This window comes from Pavona decussata, unplaced genomic scaffold (genome assembly GCF_977016875.1).
Source record: "Pavona decussata unplaced genomic scaffold, jaPavDecu1.1 SCAFFOLD_19, whole genome shotgun sequence".
NCBI lineage: Eukaryota > Metazoa > Cnidaria > Anthozoa > Scleractinia > Agariciidae > Pavona > Pavona decussata.
In genome coordinates this window covers 1,278,931-1,291,924 of record NW_028145442.1, presented here as the reverse complement: position 1 = coordinate 1,291,924, position 12,994 = coordinate 1,278,931, and the positions used below count along the sequence as shown (strand labels likewise).

Here is a 12,994-nt window from a genome sequence, read left to right as displayed (position 1 = left end):
ACCGCATTTACGCCTGTGCCAACGCGAGCAATAACTGACCGTTAAACGCAGCCGCACAATTTCATTGAGCCAATGGGAAAGTAGCGCCATTCTCTCCGCGCCATTTGTAAAATGGCGGCAAAGACGTCGGCAAATACGGAAAATTCTGATCATGAAGATCGTGTTTTACGTTGTCTGAAATCGAGAAATGACCCCCTTTCTCTTGCTGAGATAGTGAAGATTTCATTCCTTTCATCCCCAGAAACCGAGAGAGCAGTGCAGCGTTTGAGGGACCAACAAAAGATGTGAGCTTTTCTGTTCTTACGCCATAATCTAAGCTGTCCGGCCCGTCGCGTTTACAATGTTTTGAGCATTTTAATTTTAATTGAATCCTTAATTTCCGACAGATGCAGCTCTGTGAAAAGAGAATCGAAAACCTCAGTGTATACGCTAAATGTCCAAGATAGTGATACGAAACGTACAAAACTTGCAACACAAATTACCCTGCCAAAAGAGCAAGAAACACCAGGGACCTACGGGAAGCGACCAGCTTTGGGCTCGAGGTAAATATAATGTTTCACATATCACTGTAATTACTTTGGTTTGTTTTAAACAGCACAATTTTGTACAATGAAACATTCTCTTAATAATTTTTTTACCAAGTCTGCGTTCAGTGTTCAGCATTGATTTTACCCGGACTAATCATTCGGCTTTGTTTCTCTGTCAACGTTTTGCAGGAGCAGTTCCAAATTAAGACAACCTTTCAAGTCTCCTGTAAGTTGTGAACTTCTCACATTTTATAAATATCACTAGCACATCCAGCGGCTCTTGCTTCAGAAAAGTGGATTTGGGAGAGCATTACCCAGATTACTGTAATGCGCAGTTGAATATTCTTTATAGAAACTGCGCGGTGTAAATGATCTGAAATGATTAAATGTAATTAGGCTTAAAATGATTCAGAATTAAAAAGTCATGGCCCTTCAGTCTTTCTAATCATCTCTGACCTTACTACACCCTGGGGCCCTTTCCTATCGAATATAATCATTTCATAAAAAGTGTCAGAAAAAATTTTGTATAGTTCAATTCTAGAAACTATCTTCCTTTCTTTTTGCAAAAGGAATCGAAAATAGCGGCTTTTTGCCCACATAGCTTCAAGAGAATTTAGAGGAATTCATTGTGTTATTGAGATGAAATCTCCTAGGGGGTGGATACTCAGTGGATTTTTGGGTGGGGTGTGCCACTGTACTGGTACACTGTACTCTGAAGCTTTTCCCCTTGACCAGACCATGTTCAGCTTCATTTTTCCACCCTATTGTAGACTAGACACCAAAAAACCTACCCAATCCTACACACTTTCTATTTTCCAGAGACTGTAAGGACCTTCGGACTACTTTTTCTCAAGACAACCCTATTCTAGACCAAAACTCTCTGATTTTCATACCCTATTCCAGACTAAACTGCTTGAAAAACAATCATACCCTTCACAGCAGCACAACTATCCATAAAGCATATGCAGTTTATATTGCGGGTTACCCCCAGGTGAAATCTCAGCCGCCGCCCTCTCCTCCCATTTAGGATGGAATTTGGTATGTTATTGGGCACTTAGTTATTTATTATATTGAATGTTTCAGCTTCAGTCAAGACAACAGCATGCTCCCATTGAAGAGAAAACATCATTGTTAGGAGAGATTCAGGGTTTAGAGGCAAAGATGGAAGTCCTGAACCAGGAAATCAAAGAACTCAGTGAAGAGTGCGTAGATAAGAAAGAAAAAATTAACACTGCATATTAAACTGCTTTCCTTGTTTTATACATCAAACGCTCATTCATTTGGAGTTTGGCAAAGAATTAAATATTTCCGGGGCAAAGTCAGCCTCCATCCATTAACTTATTTGATCATCTTGTCATGGAATTATACGCTATACTAATTTAATTTAAATTCATTAAAGTTACAAATTAAATTTCTGCAAGGCAGCTATCAATCAGCTGATAGTCCATTGATGGAAACGCTCTGTTGTTTATAAAATAAATCTTTTAAGTGTTTTGTGTATAGTGAGGTTTTACAACATATTAGATGGTTACTATTCAAATGAACTCTTTTGAGCAGCACTTTTCATGGCATTTGCCATGAACCTGAAAAACATGGTCGACAATAGTTTTTGTTCGGTCATTATCAGATACAGTGAAGAGGAGCTTCAGGCTCACATAGACAAGCTTCATGAATACAATGAAATCAAGGATGTTGGACAGCTCCTCATTGGTAAATTAGGTATGTATATAACTTATATATTATTACATTATGAGCCCAATGTTAATAAGGGTAAAACCCAAATCCAATACAGGGTTCATATGGGTCATGAAAAACCTGGAAAATCTTGTCATAGAAAACTTTAAAAGGTCTTGTAATCGGAAAGTCATGGATTTTTAAAAAGTCCAAAAGAGTATGAACCTGCGATATCACACATGGAAATTGGGAGCAGGTAATTGTTTTAGTGTTAACCTTGATTCATACCTGGTCGTTGTACCTTTTTGGGGGGGAAATTTGTGGATGGTACTGCTTAGGATGTAAAAAGACTACCGGTAGAGTTACAAATGTATGGCAGTATCTTCAGGGTAATGAGCTCTAAAATATGACAGGAATTATTTGTCAGTCGACTGATTTGGTACTCAGCTCTCTGTTACCTCTGGATGTGGCATTTAATGTACACTTCAAGCCTGAATTTTTTTCATGCTTTCTTTTCGCAACTGCTTAAGTTGCATACTAACTGCAGAGGATCTTTCTTCTACACTTCATTTATGAAAGAGCCCTGTTGCCTGGTGGGTTTATTGGTCTACAAATCAATTCCCTTCCACAACAAAACAGCTAGGGATCCACATTGATTTTTACAATAACTGTCCAAATTCTCGCACGCTGATTGGCTCGTAGCTATTGTCTATAAGAGTACAGACAATAAAAATGACGTCAGATGTAACGCGCACGCTTTCTCAACGAATAAAATAGTCAATTCCGCTCGTACTTTTTCCATGTTGTTGTAAAAAACAAATCGACGGCAGTTTTCTATGGTCTATACTCTTATAGACAATAAATTGACGCCATAAAATGTCCAAAACTTGGCAGTGAAACCACTCGCCTGCGGCTCGTGGTTCCACTTGAGTTTTGAACATTTTTTGACGTCATTTTATGGTCTATAAGAGTATAGACCATAGAAAACTGCCGTCGATTTGTTAATTCTCATTTGTTTTCGTTGTTAACAGCTGAGATGGATGGCACAACCACAAGAGCTATGTATCAAGAATTTGGACTGGACCTAGAAGACTAGATTCCAGTTTCATACAATCAGGTAGGAAAGGGGTGGAGGAGGGCGAGGAAAAAAAGTGTCAGAAAAACAGATTAAAAGGAAACTACTTTTAATGTATAACCAAACATTACAAACACAAACATTACATCATTCTCTGAATTTCAATCTGGATGTGAGACAAACGATTTTAAAATTTTTTTAAGTCAACTCAACAGAGTTAAAACTCCAAGCATAATAAGAATGTGATAACGTCAAAAATGATTAAAATGGACACATGTTGTGTCCTCCTGGAACAAACTACTTCAACCAGACCAGTCTGAGCTGATTTTACTAAAGTGTTCACCATACATTACATGAAACTACCCAAGTATTAACCCACAAGTATTCAGTATTTAGTTTGTTTATGGTGCCAGTAACAGTTTGAGTATTGGTGTTTGAACAACCTGAGTAGAAGTCATTCTCAGAGTGCAAACACTTAGCTCTCAATATGATGACCATTCAGGTTATTAAATTAATAATTTAATATATGAAGCGGAGAGAGTGTTTGATCAGCAAATGCAACTTTGACAGAGTTAAGACAATGGGAAAACAGTGTCAAAGTTTACAGGAAGTAATTTGAGCAGATTAAAGTTCTGATGAACCACTCTCATCGGTCAAGTGTTTAGGTTTACACACATTTTCTCCAACAAGCCATTTAATTACAAAAACTAACTAAACTATTAAAAAGTAGAATCAGCAAAAGTGGTATCAAAACCTCCACGAAGTCTGGAGTTGTGGTCACATTTGATTAATAAATTATCAATGAGTTTGAGAAATACAAACAAGATTCATAATTATTGTTCTCATAACAATTACATGATCAATCACACTAAACAGATTACTCTCTCAACCAAGTGCTTTCATAATTATATTGTTAGTAGAAAAGCCGAAGCTAATGTATATCTTAACCAAGCCAAAACACAGAACAAAATTCAAAAGAAAACCAGCCAAACATAAACTGGAAACCAAGTAATTTTTGTATTTAATTGGAACTTCCACTCTTGAAAGAAATCCACATTATTTTTAAATAATTTTTCTGAAAGTACTTTCTTTTCCAGATTCTTTGGAAAACATGAAAATCACATTTCACTCTCACTTCAGGCTGTGATGAAACAATAAAATTTTTCACTTGTCTGTGATGAAACAATAAAATAATATTAGTTTCCTGTGCTACTGTTTTGGATTCTAATGATGTCGTTTGGTTGTCAAATTTACATGTAAATGCATCCGAAAGAATAACAGTGGAGGCTCTGTTAATGTTGAGAACTGATGCTTGACAGGACTACATGAAATTGTGGGACATTCAGAAAAAGAGGGTGTTGATTGTTAAATTTTACAAGAAAAACCAGTTTCAAAAACTGTTTACACAAAAAATAAACAAACAGCAAAATACATGAAAAAAAGGTGAATCTTCTTTCATCATTTTGGAGGAAGAAAATGTGCCACAGTTAGGTGTTCTGATTTCAAAATATCCAGAATGTGTTTCAATATTATTATAAAAATGCACCCTTTACTTAAAAAAAGAGATTTTTGAGGCTTTTAGCCATTTTTCACTCTACACACTCTAAAGTGACTTCCTTGAACTTTTCCTTCACAGGACAACGGGCTTGTGCAGTCCCCATTCTGGATGGATGGTAAAATGCCGTCCAAAGGCCCGGTGAGGCTGGGTAAACATTGCACTCTTGTTAATGGCAGCATCGCTGGGAACCTGATAAACAGGGAGGTGGTGCCAAGTCTGGAACTGTTGTCGTACATGTCCTGGCAAGCGCTGCCTGGCTCTCTGGTAGTAGGAATGTTTGGTGATGTCCGGTGTCCTCTTGGGATTGTAGAGAAGTCTGCCACGAGAGACAACGGCATCATCCCTGGGCAATGCCAACAACAGACATAAATTGTGGCAGACAAAAAGGTTGATCACTAACAATATTATTGAGTCATTATTTTGGATTTGTCAGTCAGTTTGTGGCTAAAAAAAGTTGTATGCTCACAACAAAACTGCCAACCACAATAACAAAGGAAAATTAAGCAAAGGACTTCAGCATAACTTTCTTATGTGTATACTTGGTGTTATCAACTGAATTGGTATTATTGGCCTCCATAAAGAGATTAACAAGCTGACGTTTTGAGTGCTATAACCCTTCATCATTCACTCTGACAAAGGGTAGCTCTGAATAGGTCATCTTGTTAATGATAGACAATGTGATGCAGTCATACTGCGAAAAAGAAAGTTTAATGACCCGAGGATGCCTTCATCACTGGCTGAAAAAATTCATCTGAAAGTATCAAGTAATGATATAATTTGCAGAAGTCAATGTTCTACTAATGCCCTGTAGTTTCTTTACTTTGACATACCTAGCCAATGCTTCCAGAGTGTCTTCAATTCTTCCACTGTCACAGACTTCACAGTTCCCCTCTGTGTGGTCATTGTTAAATTTCTGGCCAACCAAGTCCAGCTTGTCTGTCTTTACTCCAGACAGGGTACTGAAGAACTTCAGTGCTAGCTCACGCTCTTTAAACACAAACAAAAAGTAAAATTAAACGTTTCTTCAGCTATTTATATCACTGATACTGAATTTCTAAATACATGTAATGTGCTGTTGGAAGAAGAGTATATTAAGAGAATTCAATTCAAATGAACCTTTGTCTGTAGCTGTTTTTAACCATGTGCCCACTACTTCCAGTGAGTGAGGATGGACTGTTTTCTTGATGGACTGAAATAACAAGTTAGAGAGAAAGGAAGTTGAGCCATTTTTACTCAGATTTTTGACTGTTTGGTTTAATTTTCATTCACTTTTTAGCTTCTTTTTCCCTGTTAATTTATCATTACTTGCATAGATATAAGTAAAGGTTTAGATACAAACAACGTTTTGGTGTCGTCATGACGACTCCATTATTTCTGACATTGACTTTATTTCAATATTATTACTCCAAACTTGATAATGGCATCATGATGACACCGAAATGTTCTTCGTATTTATCATTTATTTTCACTTGCGCATGCATAGTTATGGTGTCTAAAAATGGTTAATAACCTGTAAAACATATAGACCCTATGAAAAAATGGCTGACATTTTGATATTCTTCTGTTTGCTTCAAATTAGCCCTACTAACCTTGTTCTTGAGTTCAAAAATCAAAATAATATTTTACCCTGAATGAGGTTAGTTAACAGCTAATTTGAATGCAGACAAAAGAATATAAAAATGCTAGCCTTTAATTTTCTGTATAAGGTCTACAATTAATCATTTCTTTGCAACTTTTCCCCCTGATTGCAAGTGACATGATATACTTTACTAATAAAGATTGCTATGGGATTTGACTTTAGGATTTCTAATGATAAGCCTTACCTTTTCCACAGCGAGTTTCTTTGCCTCTTCCAGCTCTTCCAAAATGCTCTTATCCTTACTCTTATCTAAATTATTTAAATCAAGAAAAATAAACAGGATTAAAGTTATATTATGGTACTATTAAACAACAGTTGTATGGTGATTTCTGAATGTTAATTGAACACAGGGGTAAATTATTTTTTAATACTTTTTAACAGTATGTTGTACAAGGTTTGTAGGGATAATGGAAATTCAAAATCTTGACAGGCCAGCACATCATTTTGGAAATTACTAAAAAAAATTCCAGGCTCAAAAGAACATGGATAACATGAAAAGTCATGGAGAAAAACATTCTTGGACAAATAAAATGACAATTTGGTTTTGGTACATAAAAGAGAATAAGAGAAAATTAACTACTAAGTACTCCAATGAAAAAACAATGAAACTGTCTCATAAAAACCAAAGATCACTTCCAGTCCAGGAAACTTTGAAAGGTCATAGCAGAGATCATGAAAACTCCTGGGGTTTCAAAATAAAAAAATATATATATATGTATATCATTGAACGTGTTCAGAACTAAATAAATTAAGATTATACACGCATGCTGATTTCAGTAGCCATCACTAAGATGTGCTTTCCCTGCATAGTCATGAAATACGCAAAAAGACCGTCCTTAATAGTCATTCCTAGTATATTGAATTTGCCAGCTGCAAGTATCAAAAACATCAACAACAACAAAGCCAGTTTTCAGGAATTACACAATAGATGATTTTAGCCCCTTACCTTGGCTTAGTTTCCTCATTGCCGGCAGTGGTGTCTGGATGTGCATCACATGAAAATGAATGCCACATGTATTTTATGATAATTTTGATTAGCTATTAGGAGTATAAATCAATATCAAAATTTATTTCCTGGAAATGGTAATAGCTGAAGTGGTAACGTAACAGTCCAGCTAATTTTGTTACCTAGACTGGAGGAAAAGTGAAAATTAAGTGCTAATTTTAATGTCCCTTTGAAAGATCTTCTAGGATCCTTGAATATCTGCATAAGGATCTTTGAGGATATTGAAAGGGATTCTTAAGGATCTTCACCTGTAATCCTCAAAGATCATCATCTTTATTCCCAACTGAAATTTCAATACTTTCAAAAGTGGTGAACAGTAAGTAAGAAACATGTAACTCACTTGCACTAGTGGTGTTGCCGGCTTCTGAAAGGGACTTTTCCTCACTGAGTTAGCTGACTCAAGCCTTGGTACTGTGTAAATAATATTGTACAAAATCATGGAATTTAGATTAAAAATAGTATAATTTTTCAAAGTTTATACATCAGATGATTATTTTGTACCCAAAATTTCTCAATGTATTTCTGGTAAATAATATAACTAAACACATTTTAAATATATGGTAAAAACCAGTGGGCATTTTCATCAAGACTATAAGCTCAGTAATGTACAGTTCCAGAAAAAAATCCATACCCACCCCAGGGAAGGTCACTGGGAATTCCTAGGGGGAGGAGGGGTCTTAAAAGCCAAAATTTTAGAAGGAAAGTATGAACTCAAGCTAAACTGGAATTTACTGCGGGGAGGGTGCATTAAACAAAAAACCTTCCATGGGGGGAGTATGGATATTTTCTGGAACTGCACAATTAATTTAAAACTGTTTTCTCCTAAAACAAGCAGTGACCTGTTTTGCAATAGTTTGGCCTGCCAGTCACCCTCTGTTTTTCTTTGTCCCCTCAATACATGCATAAAACACATTGTACTTGATTGTATAAATGTTTGATGACCTACATTCATCCTTTAATCCCCTGCCAACTGGATGCATCTGTGCACTGGTAATTGATCTTTTGCTCTGTACAGACATTCTGGACCCTAGCTTGTCTCTCCCAGCATTGTATCCACCTTATGCATGGAAGAGGAAACAAAGTTAAGGATTTCAGCTGTGAACAAGGGTACAGTGTAAACATGAATAAACACAATACCGTAAACTGCCGTTTATATACCCCCCCCCCCCCCACTTATAAGCCCCCTCCCCCGGTTATAGGCCCATCTACCTGTAAACCAAAAAAATAAATCCTATTATGAGGCCCCTTCTAGTTTTGTTTGTGTTGTTAGTTTTAATTTGGTTCCAAATATTGACGTTTTAAAGCTTAATAAATTTATTGAAAACCAGAAAATGAAAATTGTATTTCAATCAACACTGGTACGTACAGCTTGTTTTGAAACATTATTTTTATTCCAGTTACGAGCCCCCTTGGAAATGGGCAATTCCAAAAAATATCCATACCCAACAACGGACGGCTTCCATGTTTTAACCCCCCCTTGCCTTCGGAAATTCCAAAATGCATTACCCCTCCATGCCCTCAGAATTCCATAATCGTGAACCCCCCCTCCCATTCAGAATTTCCGGTTTTTCTGGGAAGTACATTTTCGACTTAGCAATGCCTATATGAACAAACGAACATCAATTTATGCCTCCTCAGGGCTGTGATCTAGCGGCGCTAGGTGACAAGCTTTACTCTTCAGCGACAAGAAAAACCTACCGCTAGTGGCCAGGCTGTGAAAACTTCTTTTTAAGTCCGAATTTGGCTATAATAATAAACACCATTTACGGCAGTTTTACTCCTCTTTGTTTTCTTGTGCTGTTTTGACGTTTACAAAGCAGAATACCTCAAATTCAGACAGTTAAAATCTTTCAGCAGTCAAATATACCCACAGGGGGCCCACACAAACTATGTGACCGTTTGTATTTTGAATTTATAGAGGCAATGTATGGGAATATCGAAAATCCTCGTATTATCGTACTAGATTGCGATAGATATTCTCATTTAACATCAAAATAAACGTAGTGTTGTGTGTTGTCATTCCTGAGGTTGAAGACGGCGATTTTAGCCATTCCGAAGGGTTCGGTGTTGAACGTTCACTCGAGCGTAATAGAAGAGCGAGAAGGGAGGAAAACTTGTTTTGAAAGGGTTCCAGCGCCGGAGCGATTTTTCCCCCAAAAAACGCATCGCTCCGATTTCAAACTTCACAGCATAAAGGTCAAAATATTTTCAATTCTTCTCGTACCTTCCAATCGAAAATCCATCCAAACAGCCCGCCGAGCTAGTCCTCGAAGAAAATCAAAATCCCACAGTATTCGAGCGAGTGGAATGCGTAGCAAAATTCTTACGTGCCAGCCACAAACCATCCCGCTGATTGCCCCTTTCTGATTGGACGATGTTAGACAATGGCATGTATGAATTTTGCTACGCATTCCACTCGCTCGAATACTGTGGGATTTTGATTTCCTTCGAGGACTAGCTCCGGGCCGTTTGGATGGATTTTCGATTGGAAGGTACGAGAAGAATCGAAAATATTTTGACCTTTATGCTGTGAAGTTTGAAATCAGAGCGATGCGTTTTTTGGGGGAAAAATCGCTCCGGCGCTGGAACCCTTTCAAAACAAGTTTTCCTCCCTTGTCACTCTTCTATTATGCTCGAGTGAACGTTCAACGCCGAACCCTTCGAAATGGCTAAAATCGCCGTCTTCAACCTCAGGAATGACAACACACAACATTTAAGGTAAAACTACGTTTATTTTGATGTTAAATGAGAATATCTATCGCAATCTAGTACGATAATATGAGGATTTTCGATATTCCCATACATTGCCTCTATAAATTCAAAATACAAACGGTCACATAGTTTGTGTGGGCGCCCTGTGATATACCGTCGAGTCGTTTTGGTTCCTTTTATACGTCATGTAGTGTGCACGAAAAGTGTTCTCAACCCATATGCTTCATGTAGTGTACATGAAATGTATCATGATCTATCGGACGATCTATCGATGCTTGTCTTCTGCTTCCGCGGTCATACGCTCGTGGATAATTTTATTTACGAACTACAAAAGTCCACTACAACAGCGCGTTTTCAAGGAACTTACTCTACACTTTCTACCCCAGAAATCCCACCTGTGGAATTCACCAGTGCCTTCCGATATCCAATCGTAAATACCCCCCATGCCCTCAGAATTCCATAATCGTGAACCCCCCCTCCCCTTCGGAAATCCTAAAAGCCGTCCGTGGTATGGTATGGATATTTTCTGGAATCGCCCAATAAGCCCATCCATTTATAATAATAATATTAAGCCCATCCAAAACCCCTTACAATTTAGTTTTATAAGCTCAGGGCTTAGAAGCGGCAGTTTACAGCTCGTATACAGATCCATGCAGTCACACGCTAATGGAGATATTAACTGAAGTTACATGTATAATTTATATCTTTATTAAAAATATCACTATTATTTTGTTCTTTTGAACTCCCGTAGCCATTTTTTACTCCATAAATTTCAGTGTGAAGGCATACAGTACTTTAAGTCCATGGTACTCACAAAATGTACAGCTTTTATGTTTACATTAAATGAAATATTTTAAAATTACAGATACTGCATGTAAATAGAGCCAATTTCTGACTATAAAGAGGAGTTTAAACTGCATCTACAGTACATGCAACACCACTCTGTACATACAAAGCTTAAAATGCAACAGACCATCTAGTGCAATGTTCAGTGTTACCTGCCAACTGCAGCTGAGTTCTGTTCTGCTGAATCAGTCTCGGTGGAACACGCCATCCCATGAAACTCTAAAAACACAATTATTAATATATACTGTTTTTATGAAAATTAATAACAATTTACTGCAGCCTATAGTAATTAGGGATTATGCATAAAAAAGATGCAGATCAGTCTGCATTGTGATGGGATTAGAGTAGAAAAATATATAAACAAATAATAAACTAGGAATGGCATGATATATGGGCTACTGCTACCCTACCCTACTTAACCCATTTATCAGTCATTCGGCATAACTTGGCCACCACCACAGACAGCACATGACGAGAAAACTTAATTCTCATTTCAACTGAGGTGGAGTTTTACTAAGGGAAAAAAGTTTTAATGCAGAGCTGTTTATCGAAATATATCGAGAGCTTGTTGATTCTTCTTGTTCCTGTAGTAAATGTGTAAATCGCACTGGGTTTAAGTCTTGAGGTTCTCAGTCTTCTTGAAGAGTTCATCTACATGTAAATTTAAAATTCATACCCCATAGAATCTTCATGCTAATTACAATTAATTGGTGTTTATTAATTATTTGTAAGTAGCGTCTATCACGAAAGGCATAATGTGCTCAGAACTCAACTCGTAACGACACAAATTAAATCTTACTACCGTACTTTCCTGTAATTAGCCTTCTCTCCTTCTAACAAACCCCCCATTGCAAGAATATAAAAAAATTCAGTAACCTGCCTTGACCTCCATAAGCCCTGACCCATGAATTTTAGTTGTAAACAAATCAGAAGAAAAGCCAACGTTGAGGCCACAGACAATTTGCGATAACCGGGAAAGAAGCATGAAGACTTAAGTAAAGATACTCTTTAGCAGTGCTGGGTACCTTACCGGCACAGAAGCCCCGCTAGCTGCCGACATGGTTCTCTGAAATTCTCCTTCCTTCGAATTGGCCTTACCGCCGGTGATATCAGCGTTGTACGGCGTTCCTGGCGGGAAAACTCGGGATGATTCTTGCTTGTACTTGATTTTTATCGAGCGTAGAAACCCAGCTGGTAGGCTATCCGTTCGCGAGTCTCCAATTAAATCTATGAGATCCATATAGTCAAAGATTCTCTAGTTTCTTTTCGAATTCTTCGTTCACTCACACTCCATTTTGTCGCGTTCGAAGAGCCCTTGACAACGAGCCTCGTTTTCGCTTTTGGACCGAAATATGGACCGGACTTCTGAACAAGTGGAACAGCGAACTGTTTCTTTCTTTCTTTCTTTTCTTTTTTTCCAGAAAAAAAATATGGCTCTTATTGTTGTCATTTTTTTTCCTGTTCACATCGCCAAAGAAGGAAGACAATACTAGTGAACAATAAATTTGTCTGTGAGCAATCTTTCTCTAAACAATCATGCGGTCTATGGTTTTTGAGTCGTTCAGCGGGAAATGGGTGTAGATTTTTGGTTTGAAAGACCAGCAGGGATTTGAAAACGGTTAGTGGAAATTACATGTTTTGATCTGAAACAAATAAGACTTGGAAAACCGGATGGTACACCCAATTCCTAGGAGTACTCTCCGGGACCACAAAATCGCCCAGTCTACCGCAGAGTATGACATGTGCACGTACGAGTATCGTCCTTGCGCGTTTTGTGCGCACGCCAAAATTCGGGCCACGATGCACACCAAATTTAGTCAACTGAATTAACTGGCTGAAAAAGGCCTTAAATAATATCAAATAATAATGTCCTTAAACAATATTTTTTGTTTTGCCCTCAGAGCAAGGACGAGAACCAACAACAAACTCAATCCACATATGACGTCGAGTCCGGGAA

General features: G+C 37.6%; 2 protein-coding genes across 3 annotated transcripts; one reads left to right on the top strand and one right to left on the bottom strand.

Annotated features, from left to right (window-relative positions):
- The first annotated feature begins 19 nt into the window (after window positions 1-19).
- Window positions 20-5,047, top strand: LOC146486950 (DNA repair protein SWI5 homolog). 2 transcript variants are annotated; one of them, XM_085090955.1, is made up of 7 exons: window positions 20-284; window positions 387-542; window positions 717-753; window positions 1,611-1,729; window positions 2,155-2,246; window positions 3,233-3,318; window positions 4,913-5,047. In XM_085090955.1, exons 1-6 carry the CDS (start codon window positions 112-114, stop codon window positions 3,295-3,297), a joined length of 642 nt encoding a protein of 213 aa, XP_084947081.1. In that variant the 5' UTR covers window positions 20-111; the 3' UTR covers window positions 3,298-3,318; window positions 4,913-5,047. The 2 variants fall into 2 exon arrangements, with proteins under 2 accessions (XP_084947081.1, XP_084947089.1); XM_085090963.1 differs by lacking the exon at window positions 387-542.
- Window positions 3,369-12,349, bottom strand: LOC146486949 (uncharacterized). Its single transcript, XM_085090946.1, has 9 exons — window positions 12,068-12,349; window positions 11,190-11,256; window positions 8,426-8,536; window positions 7,820-7,890; window positions 7,420-7,453; window positions 6,658-6,722; window positions 5,951-6,023; window positions 5,665-5,821; window positions 3,369-5,177 (listed from the first exon to the last, which is right to left on the bottom strand). Exons 1-9 carry the CDS (start codon window positions 12,275-12,277, stop codon window positions 4,907-4,909), a joined length of 1,059 nt encoding a protein of 352 aa, XP_084947072.1. The 5' UTR covers window positions 12,278-12,349; the 3' UTR covers window positions 3,369-4,906.
- Between the last annotated feature and the right edge of the window lie 645 nt (window positions 12,350-12,994).